The 20,498-nt window shown below is 49.0% G+C and overlaps 1 protein-coding gene across 1 annotated transcript; it reads right to left on the bottom strand.

The window, feature by feature from the left end:
• Nucleotides 1–1,910: 1,910 nt before the first annotated feature.
• LOC132386396 (E3 ubiquitin-protein ligase TRIM39-like) lies at nucleotides 1,911–19,751 on the bottom strand. The gene is made up of 7 exons (XM_059958658.1): nucleotides 19,341–19,751; nucleotides 18,697–18,792; nucleotides 18,053–18,286; nucleotides 16,223–16,245; nucleotides 16,018–16,136; nucleotides 5,986–6,117; nucleotides 1,911–3,040 (listed from the first exon to the last, which is right to left on the bottom strand). Exons 1-7 carry the CDS (start codon nucleotides 19,749–19,751, stop codon nucleotides 2,487–2,489), a joined length of 1,569 nt encoding a protein of 522 aa, XP_059814641.1. The 3' UTR covers nucleotides 1,911–2,486.
• Nucleotides 19,752–20,498: the final 747 nt, after the last annotated feature.

Below are 20,498 nucleotides of genomic sequence, written 5' to 3'. Positions count from 1 at the left end.
CAATTTAATTTATACCCTGATACTTTCCCGTATTCTTCCAATTTAAAAGATAATCTTTGCAAAGATTGTAATGTGTTTGTTAAATAAATCAAAACATCATCAGCAAATAAATTAATCTTATATTCTTCTTGATTAACTCAAAAACCACCAAAATCTGAATCTGTTCTAATTAATTCAGCTAATGGTTCTTTTGCCAATACGAATAAAGCAGGTGATAACGGACAGCCTTGTCTAGTTGACCTCGTTAAGCAAAATGGTGTTGAAATCTGAGCATTTGTAACTACTTTAGCTTGAGGATTAGTATTTAAGGTTTTAATCCATTGTATAAAAGATTTTCCTAGCTCATATTTTTCCAATACCTTAATCAAAAAATCCCATTCCAATCTATCAAATGCTTTTTCTGCATCCAAAGCAAATGCCACACTCATTTCCTCTCTTTTTTGTGCCAGATGAATTATACTAAGTAACCAGGTTAGATTATCCATTGATTGTAATAAAATCTGTTTGATCCATATGCATTAATTTTGGTAATATTTAGATATTCTATTAGATAAAATTTTTGCTATTATCTGATAATCTGTATTCAACAAAGAAATAGGCCTATATGATGTTGGTTTTAGAGGATCTCTTTTTTTGGCAATACAGTTATGATCGCTGTTAAAAAAGATTGTGGGAGTTTATGCATTCTTTCCACTTGGTATATTAATTCCATAAAGGGAGGAATTAATATATCTTTAATTTTTTTAATAAAATTCAGGAGGAAAACCATCTTCTTCTGGGGATTTGTTACTCTCAAGTGATCCTAAAGCTTCTTCAACCTCTTTTAATGTAAAGGGCATATCTAATCCTTTCTGTTCTTCCAAATTAAATTTTGGAAGGGTTATTTGTGATAAAAATTTATCCATCTCAGTAATCTTATTTTGTGATTCTGATTGATATAGTTCAGTATATAAAAAAAAATAAAGTTTCATTAATTTCTAAAGGTTTATCAGCAACCTTATTTACACTTGTTCTAATTGCATTTATTGTTTTAAAAACCTGTTCTGTTTTCAACTGCCAAGCAAGAATTTTATGTGATCTTTCACCTAATTCGTAATATTTCTGTTTAGTTCTCATAATTACTTTTTCTGTACGATATGTCTGGAGTGTATTATATTGTAGTTTTTTATTAACAAGTTGTCTTTGTTTTTGTTCTGTCATATATCTTTGAGATTCTTTTTCTAACTTTATGATATCTTTTCCCAATTTTCCTTCTTAATTTTAGAAGTATAACTTATAATCTGACCCCTTAAATATGCTTTCATCGCTTCCTATAATACAATTTTACCCTCAACTGAATGTAAATTTGTATCCAAAAAAAATTGAATCTGTTTTTTCATAAAATCACAAAAATCTTGAAGTTTTAATAAAATTGTATTAAATCTCCATCTAAGCTTTATGTCTATTTGAATAAAATGAATAATCTCTTTCTCTTGGATTAATTTTCCTCCATATATCAATCAGGTTTAAATCTTTCATTAATGATAAAGTTAGTTTTAATTTTGTAACAACTTTAGTTGACCTATCCAAAACTGGATCTAAACAAAAATTAAAATCTCCGCCTATTAATATTTTATCATTTGCGTCAGCCAAGTTCAAAAAATCTTCTTGTATGAATTTTGCATAATTTTCATTTGGTGCATAAATGTTCATAAAAGTCCATAATTCTGAAAAAAATTGACAATGTATAATCACATATCTCCCCACAAAATCAATTATTACATTTTGTATTTTAATTGGTAAAGATTTATTAACCGAAATTGCAACTCCTCTCGATTTTGAATTAAATGAAGTTGTTATAACATTTCCAACCCAAGCTCTATTTAATTTCTTATGCCTGTGAACTTACTGAACACATCCTGGCCAGAAAAAAAAACTTAATCCCAATCCATTCTTCCTAGATCCTTTTTCATTTCCACAAAATTGGCCGTTCTCCAATTTTACCAGAACATTAAGCTGCCAGTTCTGCCCCTCACTAATAGCAGTAATGTCGTTATCCCACGTGTCAACCCAAGCCCTAAACTCATCTGTTTTACCGACAATACCCCGTGCATTGAAATAGATGTACCTGAGAATATGTATATCATCTGCTTTTTTTTCAATTCCGTTTATACATGCAGTCCTCTCATGTTCCTTATCCTCCTGCACCTCACTATCTGCTCTAACACTCTGGTTCCCCTCCCTCTGCAAATCTAGATTAAATTCCCCGGAGCAGCACTGGCAAATCTACCCGCAAGAATGTTATTGCCCCCCCCCCCCCGCCCAGTTTAGGGGCAAACCGTCCCGTCGGAACAGGCCCCACCTTCCCGGGAACAAAGCCCAATTGTCCAGAAACATGAAGCCCTCCCTCCTGCACCATCCCCTGAGCCACGTATTTAGCTGCACTCTCCGCACATTTATATTTACAGGGACTTTACTCCTGACGCCGGTCCCGGGACCCGACCGGTTTACAGACCCGGAGCGGAACCGGAGCAGATTCTCAGCCACTGGTTTCTATCCCAGGTCGCGAAGAAAGGATAAAGTTTCCCCGTGAATTTATTCCCAGTGAAGGTGTGGAGATGGGACTTGGTCTCCGCGTTGTAAAATGAAACTGTCCCGGACTCGTAACTGAGATAAACTCCCACCCTCCCGGGGATGGGACCGGCAGCGAGACGGGACCCGGGGGAGGGGAGAACGCGGGACACGTCATAATCCCGATATAACACGTCACCAACCCGCCTGATGACCCAGAATCCGGTCTCCGGACTCAGACTGACCCGTCTCTTCCTCTTCACAGACTCTGCGGCGACTCCCAGCCACCAGAACCGATTCCCCGTCACCTCCACCTCCCAGTAATGTCTCCCCGATGTGAATCCCTCCGATCCCAGCACACAAGCCCAGTATGTGAATCTCTTCCCGGTGTCAGGGAGATTCCTCCAGGTCTCGGTCCCTCTCACACTCTTCCGATCCTCAGACACCTCGAGCTCCGGATTCGCCGTTTCCACATCCAGGGTGACAGAGACTGGGGGGAGAAGCAGAGAATTAGAGAGTCCCGGGGATCGGGGGTAGACTCGGACAGCGGGGCCCCGGGGATCGGGGGGAGACTCGGACAGCGCGGCCCCGGGGATCGGGGGGAGACTCGAACAGCGGGGCCCCGGGGATCGGGGGGAGACTCGGACAGCGGGGCCCCGGGGATCGGGGGGAGACTCGGACAGCGCGGCCCCGGGGATCGGGGGGAGACTCGGACAGCGGGGCCCCTGGGATCGGGGGGAGACTCGGACAGCGCGGCCCCGGGGATCGGGGGGAGACTCGGACAGCGCGGCCCCGGGGATCGGGGGAGACTCGGACAGCGGGGCCCCGGGGATCGGGGGGAGACTCGGACAGCGCGGCCCCGGGGATCGGGGGAGACTCGGACAGCGCGGCCCCGGGGATCGGGGGGAGACTCGGACAGTGGGACCCGGGGATCGGGGGGAGACTCGGACAGCGGGACCCCGGTGATCGGGGGGAGACTCGGGCAGCGCGGCCCCGGGGATCGGGGGGAGACTCGGACAGCGCGGCCCCAGGGATCGGGGGGGAGTCTCGGACAGCGCGGTCCCGGTGATCGGGGGGGGGGGGGGAGACTCGGACAGCGCGACCCCGGGGAGCGGGGGGAGACTCGGACAGCGCGGTCCCGGGGATCGGGGGAGACTCGGACAGCGGGGCCCCGGGGATCGGGGGGAGACTCGGACAGCGGGGCCCCGGGGATCGGGGGAGACTCGGACAGCGCGGCCCCGGGGATCGGGGGGAGACTCGGACAGCGCGGCCCCGGGGATCGGGGGAGACTCGGACAGCGGGGCCCCGGGGATCGGGGGGAGACTCGGACAGCGCGGCCCCGGGGATCGGGGGAGACTCGGACAGCGCGGCCCCGGGGATCGGGGGGAGACTCGGACAGTGGGACCCGGGGATCGGGGGGAGACTCGGACAGCGGGACCCCGGTGATCGGGGGGAGACTCGGGCAGCGCGGCCCCGGGGATCGGGGGGAGACTCCGACAGCGCGGCCCCGGGGATCGGGGGGAGACTCGGACAGCGGGGCCCCGGGGATCGGGGGGGAGACTCGGACGGCGCGGCCCCGGGGATCGGGGGGAGACTCGGGCAGCGCGGCCCCGGGGATCGGGGGGAGACTCGGACAGCGCGGACCCGGGGATCGGGGGCAGACTCCGACAGCGCGGCCCCGGGGATCGGGGGGGAGACTCGGACAGCGCGGCCCCGGGGATCGGGGGGAGACTCCGACAGCGCGGCCCCGGGGATCGGGGGGGAGACTCGGACAGCGCGGCCCCGGGGATCGGGGGGAGACTCGGACAGCGGGGCCCGGGGATCGGGGGGAGACTCGGACAGCGGGGCCCCGGGGATCGGGGGAGACTCGGACAGCGCGGCCCCGGGGATCGGGGCGGGGGTGACTCGGACGGCGCGGCCCCGGGGATCGGGGGGAGACTCGGGCAGCGCGGACCCGGGGATCGGGGGGTGACTCGGACAGCGGGGTCCCGGGGATCGGGGGGAGACTCGGACAGCGCGGACCCGGGGATCGGGGGGAGACTCGGACAGCGCGGCCCCGGGGATCGGGGGGGAGACTCGGACAGCGGGGCCCCGGGTATCGGGGGAGACTCGGACAGCGGGGCCCCGGGTATCTGGGGGAGACTCGGACAGCGCGGCCCCGGGGATCGGGGGGAGACTCGGACAGCGCGGCCCCGGGGATCGGGGGGAGACTCGGACAGCGCGGACCCGGGGATCGGGGGGAGACTCGGACAGCGCGGCCCCGGGGATCGGGGGGAGACTCAGGCAGCGGGACCCCGGGGATCGGGGGGTGACTCGGACAGCGGGGTCCCGGGGATCGGGGGGAGACTCGGACAGCGCGGACCCGGGGATCGGGGGGAGACTCGGACAGCGCGGCCCCGGGGATCGGGGGGTGACTCGGACAGCGCGGCCCCGGGGATCGGAGGGAGACTCGGACAGCGGGGACCCGGGGATCGGGGGCAGACTCCGACAGCGCGGCTCCGGGGATCGGGGGGGAGACTCGGACAGCGCGGCCCCGGGGATCGGGGGGAGACTCCGACAGCGCGGCCCCGGGGATCGGGGGGGAGACTCGGACAGCGGGGCCCCGGGGATCGGGGGAGACTCGGACAGCGGGGCCCCGGGTATCTGGGGGAGACTCGGACAGCGGGGTCCCGGGGATCGGGGGGAGACTCGGACTGCGCGGCCCCGGGGATCGGGGGGAGACTCGGACAGCGGGGACCCGGGGATCGGGGGCAGACTCGGACAGCGCGGCCCCGGGGATCGGGGGGAGACTCGGGCAGCGGGGTCCCGGGGATCGGGGGGTGACTCGGACAGCGCGGCCCCGGGGATCGGGGGGTGACTCGGACAGCGCGGCCCCGGGGATCGGAGGGAGACTCGGACAGCGGGGACCCGGGGATCGGGGGCAGACTCCGACAGCGCGGCCCCGGGGATCGGGGGAGACTCGGACAGCGGGGCCCCGGGTATCTGGGGGAGACTCGGACAGCGGGGTCCCGGGGATCGGGGGGAGACTCGGACTGCGCGGCCCCGGGTATCGGGGGGAGACTCGGGCAGCGGGGTCCCGGGGATCGGGGGGAGACTCGGACAGCGGGGTCCCGGGGATCGGGGGGAGACTCGGACAGCGCGGACCCGGGGATCGGGGGGGAGACTCGGACAGCGGGGCCCCGGGGATCGGGGGGAGACTCGGACAGCGCGGCCCCGGGGATCGGGGGGTGACTCGGACAGCGCGGCCCCGGGGATCGGAGGGAGACTCGGACAGCGCGGCCCCGGGGATCGGGGGGAGACTCGGACAGCGCGGTCCCGGTGATCGGGGGGAGACTCGGGCAGTGGGACCCGGGGATCGGGGGGTGACTCGGGCAGTGGGACCCGTGGACCGGGGGTTTTGGAGATCTCAGGCGCGGTCGGGTGGCCGACACGAACCTTTGATTCGACAAAAGCAGATGTCTCCACAAGGGTTTTCCGCTGAACAGGGGAAACATCCTCGCTCACTCCTGCCTGTTGACCCCTGAAAGAATTTTGTGTTTCCATGAGATCTCCTCTCATTCTCCGAAACTGGGAAAAGAGAACATAGAGCAGTACAGCACAGGAACAGGCCCGTCATACAATGTTCACTTTCATTTGTGAGTGGGAAGTGGGGCAGTGTGATGGTTTGAAACAGTAAAGGAGGTGATGATGGGAACCGGTAGGGGAGAGATGAATGGCAGATTGAACCAGGAGGGGGAGGGGTGGAAACCCTGTGGGTGATCTGTGTGTGTAGACGTAATGAGAAGCTAGAGGGGGCAAAGATGGCAGATCAGGATGACTTTGTCCCCTTTCCCACAACCCCATCCCCCGCAGCCCCTCATTAGGACAGGGGATGAATTTACAGGAACCCTTAAGCAACACAGGTATTGATGAATTGTTTCAGTCTGAACCGTAGACTGTTTACTCGTTTCCATAGAAACTTACCGGCCTGCTGTTCCCCCAACAATTTGTTTGTGTTACTCTGCTTTAAATATACTCAATTATTTGGCCCCCACAGCTGCCTGTGGCAGATTCACTATCCTGTGGATAAAGGAATTCCTCCTCATCTCTGTCCTAAATGGACATCCCTATAGTCGGAGGCTGTGCTCACCGTTCTCGACCCACCCACATCCTCCCAACATCAACTCTCTCCAGACAGGTGTCAGAGAGATCTGGCGAGACCCTTCATCAGGACCTGTGCAGCTTGGATTACCAGCATCTGCAGATTTTCTCCTGTTTGATTTTTAAAGCAGAAGTTGGTAAGTAAACTTCTTGATTGGCCAGAGTCTCAAAAGTTATGGGGAGGAGACTGGAGAATAGGGTTGAGAGGGATGATAAATCAGCCATTCTTCTGAACTCCAGTGAGTACAGGCCCAGAACCATCAAACACTCCTCATATGTTAACTCTTTCATTCCCGGAATTATTCTTGTGAATCATCTGCACCCCCTCCAATGTCAGCACATGATTTCCGATGGAAGGGACCCAAAACTGCTCACAATACTCCGTGTGGTCTGACCAATGCCTTATAAAACCTCAGAATTACACCCTTGCTCTTGTACTCTAATCCTCTCGAAATGAAAGCAAACATTGAGTTTGCCAATCTGACCACTGACACAAACAGCAAGTTAACCTTCAGGGAATCCTGCACAAGGACACCCATGTCCGTTTGCACCTCTGATTTTTGAATTTCGCCCTGTTTACAGAATTGTCTATGTCTTTATTCCTTCGATCAAAGTCGTACCTGCCTAAGTTTGTACCTGTCAAACTCTACCTGTACTACAAGATCCCTATTCCATATACTGGTGCATTCAAATAAGACCATAAGACAAAGCAGCAGAAGCCGGCCCTTCGGCCCTTCGAATCTGCTCCGCCATTTTATCATAAGCTGATCCATTCTGCCATTTAGTGCCACTCCCCCACCCTCTCACCATGACCTTTGATGCCCTGGCTACTCAGAGACTGATCAATCTCTGCCTTAAATACACCCAATGACCTGGACTCCACTGCCGCAACAAATTCACAGATTCACCACCCACTGGCTAAAAAAATTTCTTTGCATCTCCGTTCTGAGTGGGCGCCCTTCAATCCTTAAGTCATGCTCTCTCGTACTAGACTCCCCCACCATGGGAAACAACTTTGCCACATCCACTCTGTCCATGCCTTTTAAAATTCAACATGTTTCTGTGAGGTTCCTCCTCATTCTTCTAAACTGCACGGAGTTCAGTCCAAGAGTGATCAAATGTTCCTCAGATGTTAACCCTCTCATTCCCAGAATCATTCTGGTGAATCTGCTCTGAACCCTCTCCAATGTCAGAACATCCTTTCTTAAATAAGGAGCCCAAAACTGCACACAGTATTCCAAGTGAGGTCTTACCACTGCCTTATAGAGCCTCAACATCACATCCCTGCTCTTATATTTTATTCCTCTAGAAATGAATGTCAACCTTCTTCACCACCGACTCAACCTGGAGACTAACCTTAAGGGTATCCTGCACGAGCACCCTCAAGTCCCGTTGCATCTCAGAACTTTGAATTCTCTCTCCACTTAAATAATAATCTGACAACGTGCATGGCCATACACTTTTCAACATTGTATTTCATTTGCCACTTCTTTGACCATTCTCCAAATCTATCCAAGTCTCTCTGCAGACTCTCTGTTTCCTCAGGTGGGGGAGTTTCCACCTACCTTTGTATCATCAGCAAACTTAGCCACAAAGCCATCTTTTCCATAATCCAAATCGTTGATATACAACGTAAAAAGAAGCGGCCCCAACATGGACCCCTGTGGAACACCACTGGTAACTGGCAGACAACCAGAATGGGATCCTTTATTCCCACTCTCTGTTTCCTCCCAATCAGCCAACGCTCTATCGACAGATGTAACTTTCCCGTAATTCCATGGGCTCTTATCTTGTTGAGCAACCTCATGTGTGGCACCTTGTCAAAGGCCTTCTGAAAATCCAAATACACAACATCCACTGCATCTCCCTTGTCCAGCCTACTTGTAATCTCCTCAAGAGATTTCAATGGGTTTGTCAGGCAGGATTTTCCTTTAAGGCAACCATGCTGAGTTTGGCCTATCTTGTCATATGCCTCCAGGTACTCCGTAACCTCATTCTTGACAATTGACTCCCACCGATGTCAAGCTAACAGGTCTATAATTCACTTTTTGCTTCCTTGCCCCTTTCTTAAATACCAGAGTGGCATTTACAATCTTCCACTCCTCCGGAACCATGTCAGAATCTATTGACTTTTGAAAGATCATTGCTAATGCCTCCGCGATCTCCACAGCTACTTCCTTCAAAACACAAGGGTGCATTCCGCCTGGTCCTGGAGATTTATCTACCCTGAGACTATTCAGCTTCCTGAGTACTTTCTCTGTCGTAATTATGACAGCGCACACTTCTCTTCCCTGACACCCTTGAGTGTCCGGTATACTGCTGATATCTTCCTCAGTGAGGACTGATGAAAATACTCGTTCAGTTCCTCAGCCATCTCCTTATCTCCCATTACAATTTCTCCAGCATCATTTTCTATCGGTCCTATATCCACTCTCACTGGTTTTTTACTCTTTATATACTTGAAAAAGCTTTTGGTATCTTCTTTGATATTATTTGCTAGCTTTCTTTCATAGTTCATCTTTTCCCTCTTAATGGCCTTCTTAGTTTCCTTTTGTAAGCTTTTAAAAACTTTCCAATACTCTGTCTTCCCAGTAATTTTTGCTTCCTTGAATTCCCTCTCCTTTGCTTTTACTTTGGCTTTCACTTCTCTTGTCAGCCACGGTTGCATCTTTTTCCATTCGAAAATTTCTTCTTTTTTGGAATATATCTGTCTTGCATATTCCTCACTTCTCGCATAAACTCCAGCCACTGCTGCTCTGCTGTCCTCCCGCTAGTGTCCCTTCCCAGTCAAATTTGGCCAGTTCCTCTCTCGGCCACTGGAATTTCCTTTACTCCACTGAAATACTGACACATCAGATTTCTGCTTCTCTTTCTCAAATTTCACAGTGAAGTCAATCATGTTAAGATCACTGTCACCTAACAGTTCCTTCACCTCAATCTCTCTAATCACCACTGGGTCATTACACAATATCCAATCCAGTACCTCTGATCCCCTAGTGGGCTCAACAACAAGCTGTTCTGAAAAAGCATCTCGTAGACATTCTACAAATTCTCTCTCTTGAGATCCAGTGTCGACCTGATTTTCCCAATCCACTCGCATGTTAAAATCCTCTCAATTATCATAACACTGCCCCTCTGGCAAGCCTTTTCTATTTCCTGTTGTAATTTGTAGTCCACATCGCTGCAGCTGTTAGGAGGCCGGTAGATAACTGCCATCAGAGTCCTTTTACCCCTGCGATTTCTTAGCTCAACCCATAAAGATTCTGCACCTTCCAATCCTATGTCACCTCTTTCCCATCCCCCTGCCAAATTAGTTTAAACCCTCCCTAACAGCTCTATTAAACATTTCTGCTATGATATATATCCCCTTCGGGTTCAGGTGTAACCCATCCTTTTTGAACAGTTAATACTTCCCCCAAAAGAGATCCCAATGATCCAAGAATCTGAAGCCCTGCCCCCTGCACCAGTCTCTCAGCCACACATTCATCAGCCTGATCCTACTATTCTTGCCCTCGCTAGCACATGGCACAGGTAGCAATCCTGAGATTACTACCCTGGAGGTCCTGCTTCTCAGCTTCATTCTTAACTCCCAGAAATCTCTCTTCAGGACCTCCTCCCTTTTCCTCTCAGGACCTCCTTCCCTTTCCTCTCTATGTCATTGGTACCAACACGTACCAAGACAGCTGGCTGCTCGCCCTCTCCCTTCAATATCTTCTGGTCCCGGTTCGAGACATCGTGTACCCTGGCACCTGGGAGGCAGCCCACCATGCGGGTATCTCTATCAGGCTCACAGAATCTCCTGTCTGTTACCCTGACTATGGAATCCCCTATGACTACCGCATTCCTCTTCTCCCTCCTTCCCTCCTGCACAACAGCGCCAGGCTCAGTGCCAGAGACCCGCTCACCGTGGCCGTCCCCTGTCAGGTCATCCACCTCAACAGCATCCAAAACGATATACTTGTTGCTGAGGGGGGCAGACACAGTGGTGCTCTCCACTACCCTGGCATTTCCCTTCCCTCTCCTGACAGTCACCCAGTTTTTTGACCTCTTTAGCCTAGGGATGACTACCTCCCTGTAGCTCCTGTCTATCACCTCTTTGTTTTCTCTAATAAGCAGTAGGTCATCAAGCTGCTGCTCCAGATCCCTAACACGGTCTCCGAGGAGCTGAATCTCGGTTCACCTGGTGCAGATGTGGCTATCAGGGAGGCTGGAGGTCTCCCAGGATTCCCACATCTGACACCCTGAACAAAGCACTAACCCTGCAGACATGCTACCTAATTCTACAGGAATGAAACAAAGAAAGATAGGTCTACTCACCCACTTACTTCACCAAGCACATGAACTTTTTAAAGCATTAGCTAATGTGCCCTGCTGTTCCCCCGTCCGTCCAGGCCGATTTGCCAAGGGGAGAAAAAGAGTCGGTTCCTCGCTCTCGGCTCTTCCCGTTACCGCCTGAGCCCGTTGAGCCAAAGCCCTACACTCTGCTGCCACCCACTCCGCTGCCCGCTGTATAGGGTGGTCATCTTTTTAAACTCTCCGTGCTGTCCTGCGCAGTCTCGCCGTTCTTGTACACAAAGTTTTTTTTTTACACTGCCTTCCTTCAGAATTTAGCTCCCACGCTGCCCTTCTTGTCCCAATCTAAAAAACCACCTTCAGTCGTGTATTCATCAGCCTATTCCACACTGTCCACATGAAATTCAGCAAGGCCTTTGATGTCGATGATAGACCACACTTGGAGCATTGTCTGCATTTCCGGTTCCCGAATATGGGGACGATGTCATTACACTGGACAGGAGGCTTCAGGAGGATGTTACCAGGACTGGGGGCTTGGGTTAAAAGCAAAGAGTGAGTAAGCGTGGGCTATTCAGCTGTAGTGTAGGATGTTCAGGTGTGACCCCTTATCAAGGTAAATAATTCTAAGGAGCTTAAATAACGTTCTTTTTCCAAGAAATGGGAGTACAGAACCAAAGGCCTCCGATTGAAAGTGAGATGGGAAATTGGGTAACATTCTCAGAGAGAGGGAGGTTGGTGAACGGAATTTGCCCTCAGACGCTGTCGAAACAGGTAAAAAATAACATATTTTAAAATAAATACACAGATGGGAAATGGTTAGAGGGATGGGGGGGGGGGGGCAAACACACACAAATGGGACAGGCTCAAGAAGACATCTTAGTCTTGCAGATTGATGAAGTGGGCCGTGAGTTCAACATCCATCAAACCCTCCCAGATCATCCTCCTGAGGAATCTCACCCCGGAGTCTGTCTGTGAAGTGTTGATGTGACGTCACGTCAGAGGGCAGCTCAGTGACACAGAACAGACAGACTGGGTAAGGACGGCAGATTTCAATCCTAAATGGGAATTTATGCCTATTTCTGTGGCTGTGTGTCACACTCTGATAGTATATCGCGCGCGCGCGCGTGTGTGTGTGTGTGTGTGTGTGTGTTGATTGTGGTAAATATCCGTGTGGAGTGTATACACATTGAAGGAGAGTATGCACATTGAAGAAGTTTTTATGTTACAGTGTGTCATCACAAGTCTGGTGTGTGTTGACAATGTGTCACACGTGATTGAGTTGTTTAAATCAATAAATGACTGTCTCTGAAGAGTCTGGTTTCCAGGTTACTGAGGGAAATAACAACGTACATTGCTGAGGCTCTGACTACAATCTGCCAATCCTTCCTGTGTATGTGTGTGAGGGAGCTTTGCCAGGCCGCTTATGCTGTGTGTGCTTCTCCCGAGATGAAATCTTGACCCATGTCAATGCTTGTTGGTGTGTCCGAGCTGATTCTCACAATGCTTCAATGTAGTGGTCTGATCACCATAAGACATAGGAGCAGAATTAGGCCATTTTCCTATCGAGTCTGCTCCGCCATTCAATAATTGCTGATCATTTTTTCCCTCCTCAGCCCCACTACCTGGTCTTCTCCCCGTAACCTTTGATGCTGTGTCCAATCTAGAACCTATCAAGCTCTGCCTTAAATACACCCAACAGGTTCCACAAATTCAACAGCTGCTGGCACAAATTTCTCCACATGTTTTAAATAGATTCCCCCTCTGTCTTGAGGCTGTGCCCTCTTGTCCTAAACTCCACCACCATGGGAAACATCCTTTCCACATCTACTCTGTCTAGGACTTTCAACATTCGAAAGGTTTCTAGGACTTTCAACATTTGAAAGGTTCCAATGAGATTCCCCCTCATCTTTCTAAATTCCAGCGAGTACAGACACAGAGCTATCAAACTTTCCTCGTATGATAACCCTTTCATTCCTGGAATCATCCTTATGAAATGAACCTTCTGCAATGCCAGCACATCTTTTCTTAGACGAGGAGCCCAAAATTGTTCACAATACTCAAGGTGAGTCTTCACCAGTGCCTTATAAATCCTCAGCATCACATCCCTGCTCTTGAACTGAATGCTATTTGAACCGATTGAATTCAATGCTAACATTGGATTTGCCTTCCTCACCAGTGACTCTACCTTCAAGTTAACCTTTAGAGAGTTCTGCAGAATGACTGCTAAGTCCAATTTCGTCTCAGATTTTTTGATTTTTTCCCCATTTGAAAAAAAAATCTGCACATTATTTCTACGACCAAAGTGCAGGACCATGTATTTTCCAACATTGTATATAATTTGCCAATTTCTTTCCCATTCTCCTCATCCATGTCCTTGTCCAGCCTAACTGTTTCCTCAACACTACCGGCCCCTCCGCCAATCTTCGTATCATCTGCAAAACCTGGAAACAAAGCCATCTACTCTAGGACAAGAGGGTGTGACTTCATGATTGAAGGACGTCCTTTTAGAACTGAGATGTGGAGAAATTACTTTAGTCAGTGTGTGTGGAGAATCTGTGGAATTTGTTGCGACATGTGGCTGTGGAGGCCAAGGCATATTTAAGGCAGAGATGTACCGGTTCTCATTTAGCCAGGGCATCAAATGGTATGGGGTGAAAGCAGGGGAGTGGGGATGTCTGGAAGAATTGGGTCTTCCCATGACTGAATATTGGAGCAAACTCAATGGGCCGAATGGCCTATTTCTGCTCCTACATCTTATTGTCTATTCCATCAGCTAAATCTTGATATACAGCATAAAATGAAGGTGTCCTAACACTGACCCCTGTGGAACACGACTCACTGGCAGCCAACCAGAAAAGGATCCCTTTACTTTCATTCACTGCTTCCTACCAATCAGCCAATGTTCCAACCATGCCTGTAACTTTTCTGTAATACCATGGCCTCTTAACCTGGTTACCACCTTCATGCGTGGCACTTTGTCAAAGGCCTTCCGAGATTCCAAATATACAACATCCACTGCTTCCCCTTTATCGATCCTGCTTGTAATCTCCTCAAAGAATCCCAACAGGTTTGTCAGGCAGGATATTCCCTAACGAAGCCATGCTGACTTGTCCTATCTTGTCCAGGGTCACCAAGTATTCCATAGCCTCAGACTTAACAACTGACTCCAATTTCTTCCCAACCACAGAGGTGAGGCAAACTGGTCAATAATTTCCTTTCTGCTGCCTTCCTCCTTACTTAAAGAGTCAAGTGACATTTGCCATTTTCCAGTCCTCTGGCACCATGCCAGGGTCCAATGATTTTGAAAGATCATTTGGAATGCCTCCATAATTTCTACTGCAACCTCTTTCAGAACACTGGGGTGCAGTTCATCTGGTCTGGGTGACTTATGTACCTTTAGGGCTTTCAGCTTTTTGAGCAGCTTCTCCCTTGTAACAGTAACTGCACTCACTTCTCTTCCCTCGCACTCTTCAACACCGGGCACAGTGCTGGTGTCTTCCATGGTGAATACTGCTGCAAAATATTTGGCTTATCTGCCATCTCTTTATCCTCTGTTATTATGCATCCAGCCTCATTTTCTAGCTGTCCTATATCCACTCTCATCTCTGTTTTATTTTTTTACAATACTTGAAAAATAATTTGATATTGTTTGCTATCTTGTTTTCCAAAGATAGGTGTGTAAAAAGGGCCTGAAGGATCATTGGATACCAGAGTCACTCCAACCACAAACTGTACCAGTTGCTACCATCCGGGATACGGTACCGCAGCATAAAAGCCGGGAGCAACAGGCTCCGGGACAGCTTCTTCAACCAGGCCAGTTCAATTCAAATCAATTTCTTGTTTATTTTTTCCCACCCAATCATCCTTTTAGTTCCCCTCTGTAGATATTTAAAAGCTTCCCAATCCTCTCCCTTCCGAATAATTTTTGTTTAGTTGTATGCCCTCTCCTTTGCCTTTACATTAACTTTTCTTCCCTTGTCAGCCATGGTTGTACTATTTCGCCATTTGAGTATTTATTTATTTTTGGAGTACATCTATCCTCATTTTCCCAGAAACTGACACCATTTCTGCTCTGCTCTCATCCCTGGCAGCATCTCCTTCCAATTTGCTTTGGCCAACTCCTCTCTCAGACCACTGTAATTTCTTTTACTCCTCTGAAATACTACAATGTCAGGCTTTACTGTCTCCTTATCAGATTTCAAGTTGAACTCGGTCATGTTGTGAGCTCTGCCTCCTAAGGTTTCTTTTCACTACTCACCTCTGGTTCGATACATAACACCCAATCCAGTAGAGCTGTTCCCCGAGTAGGCTCAACGACAAACTGCTCTAGAAAGCCATCACATTGCATTCAACAAACTCACTCTCTTGAGATCCTTTACCAACCTGATTTTCCCAATTGCCCTGCATGTTTAAATTTCCCATGATTATCATAACAATGTCCTTTTCATCAGCCTTTTCTATTTCCAGTTGTAATCTGTGGGTGCCAACCCACTGACTGTTGGGAGGCCTGTATATGACTGGTGTCAGTGTCATTTTTACTTTTGCAGTTCCTTACCTCAACCCACAAGATTCAACATCTTCCAATCCTATTTCACATCTTGCTACTGATTTACCAGCAGAGCCACACCACCCCCTCACCCGACCTTCCTATACCACCAATACATTGTGTAACCTTGGACATTCAGATCCCAACTACAACCATGATTCCGTGATGGTCACAACAACATCACAACACCAGTTCCTCTGGTTGGATCCAAACTTATGCACTGGTGTGTTAGTGCATTCGCCTGGGATTGGAACACAGTGGTTCATCCACCAGTCCCGTGTATTGATTGTATTGTGACCCTGTGCTGGTGTGTCCAGGGGTCGGACATCTCCAGCTGACCATGTGACAGTGATGCCTCCCAGTCAGTGGGGTTGATGTGGAATAAACTTCAGTTCCCCTTCAGCCCAGTATTACAGACAATCTTTGCCTCAAATTGGAACTAAATTGATCTTCATAAACAAGGAGAAATGAATCTTTGTAAGTTTTACCTCGATTAATAGCATCAAGCGTTTCTCTCAGCACTGTGTTCAACAAATAGAGGTGATCGAATTTTTCAACCGGTAGGGTCTCATCTGTCACTGACAATTCCTGGACATCGTCATTAATCCTGTAAATATTAAACTGCTGGTTATAAATTGCTATTCTGAACTATTTTCAAATCCATTCAGTGTTTCAGTAAAGAGCCTGTCCTACCTTCTGTTCCGACGAGCTTCCTCCTGAAATAAATAAAACACAAATCTGATTAGACTTGGACTTACTGTCCACATCCTGAATTTCATCCAAATCATTACAAAGTGTTGAAAATTCCCACTCCCACAATCACTCAGACACACGGACAATACAGAACCATGGGGTAAATGACAGGGAAAGTTTCTGAATGTCAGACCATTACTGAGAGGAAGAAACTTACAGGGAAGACAGGACAGGCTGTGCATTATCATCTGGATATGACGTCAGTGTGATAGGATGGAGGATTTTAAGATCAGTGATGTATGTGATTGTGTGCAGGTGGAGGAAGTTCCTCTATTTATGGGGAGACTCGTGGGGAGATGTAATTCCAGATGGATTTTAACAAATTCCAAAAGAAATTTAGAGAGGAGGATGTGAAACTTGCTGCCACAGGAGTGGATGAAATGGAACAGCAGAGTGACTGTAATGGGGAGGCTGGATAAACACGTGAGGGACCAGGGAGTTCGGGGCACTGTTGCTGGGTGTGGTGAGTAGGTGGCAGGGGGCTTGTGAAGCAGGGAAACTGATAGAAGATGGACCTAATGGCCTGTTTATGATAGAGAATGGGATATAATCCCATGCGAAATATATCCAAAAAATAAAGAGACAGTGAAAGTTTCCATAATCTGATGGAAACCGGATATGGAGGATAAGTCTAACGTGTGGGTCAAATTCTTTGTTCTCAGTGATTGACAGAGAGACCCTCACACCCTCCGCACCAGACACACTCACAGCCTGTGACTGGAACCGGGTGTTAATGGGAGTTTCAGAGGATATTTAATGCGGTAATTAAGGAAACAGTCAGCAGCTCTGTGTTATGACCGGAGTAAATAATTTCAGAGAGTTTGCATTCTGTCCTGGGATGTACAGAAGTTGTGGAAGCTGAGTTTTGGGACAATAGACAATAGGTGCAGCAGTAGGCCATTCGGCCCTTCTAGCCAGCACAGCCATTCACTGTGATCATGGCTGATCATACACAATCAGTACCCTGTTCCTGCCCTCTCCCCAAATCCCTTGACCCCACGATCTATATGAGCTCTATCTAACTCTCCCTTGAATGCATCCAGAGACTTAGCCTCCACTGCCTTCTGGGGCAGAGCAATCCACATATCCAGCACTCTCTGGGTGAAAAAGTTTTCTGCATCTCTGTTCTAAATGGCCTACCCCTTATTCTTAAACTGTGGCCTCTAGTTCTGGACTCACCCATCAGCGGGAACATGCTTCCTGCCTTCAGCGTGTCCAAACCCTTAATAATCTTATTATTATAAGACAATAACAACCCTGAATAGATGCATCAATGGTCTGGTGAGAAACAGTTTGCTGCCATTTGTAAATGCTGTGTGTAGGAGCAACACGTCTGTTTTCTGTCTGCATTGTATTCTGTGTTACGTGTTTATTATGGTAACTCGTCACGTGAGTGGGGACGTGGTAAAACTGAAGGGAAAAGGTTACGTATCTGTACTTTGTTCTGGGCAGTTTTGAGCTGGGGACGTGCGGATGTCATTCTGTTCTTGACCGCTGTGTTGCAGCTTACTTTACAATGAATTACCCTGAAGCTTCATTGCTTCAAGATTGTGTTTTTTTAATGAAGGACTGAAAGCGTATCTTGGACATTTTGAAATGTCATTATTGGAGTGATTGGAGGGCACATCATGCAGGTATAACAGCTTGTGTGAGGTCTCCAGCAGCGGCAATTGATTTGTTAGAATTGGCCTCGGTGCTGTGTTTATTTCAAATATACCACTGTTCATTCAGTGCCCTTTGACAGAAACAAATTGAAATATAATTCCTCACCTTGAGAAATATCACACTGTCTTTTTGATCCATCTGTTCCTTTAACTTAGTGATTTCCTCCTGAATAATCCTTATATTCTCTTGAAGAGCTAGAAGATTTTTCTCCATTGGGTTGAGAATCCTCTTCTCTTCTTCCCTGAGATCCCTGAGTAAGCTCTGCTCTTTCTCAGTGATAATCTGGCGCAGTTCAGCAAACTGCGATGTGATGTGGGACTGAAGGCTGTGTGACTGTTCCTGTCGAATGAAAGGTGAAGATTAATATACTGCATTGCTGTGCTCTGTTTCCTTTTGTCGTTCAGTTCGGTCTATTGGAGTCCATGCTACTTCTGAGAGCATTCCCGTCAACACCACTCCCTCACGTTTTCCTGAAACCTACTCTCACTTATTGACACATAAACTCCCATCTGATTCACGCACACCCTCCCCACCTTTTCAGGGTTAACGGTAATTAGCCACTCATCCGGAATGTCCTTGAGATGTGTAGGATTCTCTCGTGGTCACAGGGGGAGCATGCAAACTCCACACAGACAGCACCAGAGGTCAGGATCGAACCCAGGTCACTGGAGCTGCGATACTCGGCTGTTCTGCATTAAATGGAGCAAAACTCGACAGTAAAATCAGAAATTCCGCTCAGGAAGCCTCACCCGAACTCCGGAAATCTTCTCTTTCTGTTGCTGCTCCTTTTCCTGGAAGTCTGATTCCTTTTTTGTGAGAGAGTCTAAGGAAGATTTTAGCTGATCCTGGAAGTCAGAGAGTGAAGGAAATTGAGACAAAGATGCTTCAAAAGAAACAGGTGATCAAACCCGATTATCACACAAAATGCCGGAGGAACTCAGTGAGTCAGGCAGCATCTATTCAGGGGAAATAAACAGCCGGTGTTTCGGGATGAGACCGTTCATTAGCACTGGGAAGGAATGGACAGAAGCCAGAATAAAAAGGTTGGGGACAAGAACCAGCTGACAGGTGACGGGTGAGACAACGTGAGGGGGAACGTGGGGGAGGCTGATGAAGTGAGAAGCTGAGAGGGGACAGGTGGAAGAGGTAAAGAGCTGGAGAAGAAGGAATCTAATACGAGAAGACAATCGACCATGGAAGAAACGGGAGGAACTGAGCTGTTTGCGGCCCTCAATGGTGACGAGGGAGGAGGTTAGGAGTCAGGTGTAGCACTTGTCCCGCTTGCAGGTGTCGGTGAAAGTTGCAAAGATTGATGTGTTGGTTATGGAGTCTCGTGTGATGCTATGTAGGACAAAGGAAATGTGTGAAGTATTGAACTAACGTTAGTTTTTACCATGTATTTTTTAACAGCTTCTTTAATCGGCCGGAAGCGGTGCTCTCGGTGTTCCTCCGCCACTGCACAGATCATACAGATCAGTGTCTTGTCTGTTTCACAAAACAGCTTCAGTTCTTCCTCATGTTCCTCGCAGTGACGTTTACTTTCCTTCCCTTTCGGATTCAGGCTTAGATTCCGAACTTTCTGTGTCAGATTTGCTAAGGCCCGATTCACCCTGAGGGTGCGGTCAGCAAACTCCTCTCTACATTCCGGGCAGGAGTTTCTCTCCTCCCTTTCCCAATACTGTGTGATACAAGAGCGACAGAAGTTGTGTCCACACTCCAGTATAATCGGATCGGTGAAGAAATCCAGGCAGACGGGACAAATCACCTCCTCGCTCAAACTGTCGGTCTCTCCTTTCGAAGCCATGTTAACTCCGGCACTTCCTGATTCAGAATGCTTTCACTTTCGGGGAGCTGCTGATCCCCTGCAGTACCGCGATTGTCCACTACGCGCGCTGCAGACTCGGGAATCACACAACACACACACAATGCTGGTGGAACACAGCAGGCCAGGCAGCATCTGTAGGGAGAAGCACTGTCGACGTTTCGGGCCGAGACCCTTCGTCAGGACAGCTGGTGTGGTATACTGTGTCCGGTCTTCCCGGTGTGGCCTTTTATATATTGGTGAGACCCGACGCAGACTGGGAGACCATTTCGCTGAACACCTACGCTCTGCCCACCAGAGAAAGCAGATCTCCCAGTGGCCACACATTTTAATTCCACGTCCCATTCCCATTCTGATATGTCTATCCATGGACTCCTCTACTGTCAAGATGAAGCCGCATTCAGGTTGGAGGAACAACACATGGGTAGCCTCCAACCTGATGGCATGAACATTGACTTCTCTCATTTCTGTTAATGCCCCTTCTCCCCTTCTTACCCCATCCCTGACATATTTAGTTGTTCGTCTTTTTTTTTCTCTCTCCCTCTCCCCATCACTGCCTGTTCTCCATCTCTTTCCGGTGCTCCCTTCCCCTTTCGTTCTGCCGAAGCCTCCCGTCCCATGATCCTTTCCCTTCCCCAGCTCTGTATCCCTGTGGCCAATCACCTTTCCAGCTCTTAGCTTCATCCCACCCCCTCCGGTCTTCTCCTATCATTTCGCATTTCCGCCTCC

This window comes from Hypanus sabinus, unplaced genomic scaffold, assembly GCF_030144855.1.
Source record: "Hypanus sabinus isolate sHypSab1 unplaced genomic scaffold, sHypSab1.hap1 scaffold_1141, whole genome shotgun sequence".
Lineage (NCBI taxonomy): Eukaryota > Metazoa > Chordata > Chondrichthyes > Myliobatiformes > Dasyatidae > Hypanus > Hypanus sabinus.
This window is presented reverse-complemented; position numbering and strand designations above follow the sequence as displayed.

What these genes read in the sequence shown, in the direction of transcription:
- LOC132386396 (XM_059958658.1), bottom strand. Translation starts at nt 19,751, where the DNA reads ATGGCTTCGAAAGGAGAGACCGACAGTTTGAGCGAGGAGGTGATTTGT. An exon ending in ACAGTGTGATATTTCTCAAG is followed by an intron (nt 16,246 to 18,052) that starts GTGAGGAATTAT and finishes TATTTATTTCAG; the next exon opens with GAGGAAGCTCGTCGGAACAG. An exon ending in GAAGCTCGTCGGAACAGAAG is followed by an intron (nt 16,137 to 16,222) that starts GTAGGACAGGCT and finishes TAATATTTACAG; the next exon opens with GATTAATGACGATGTCCAGG.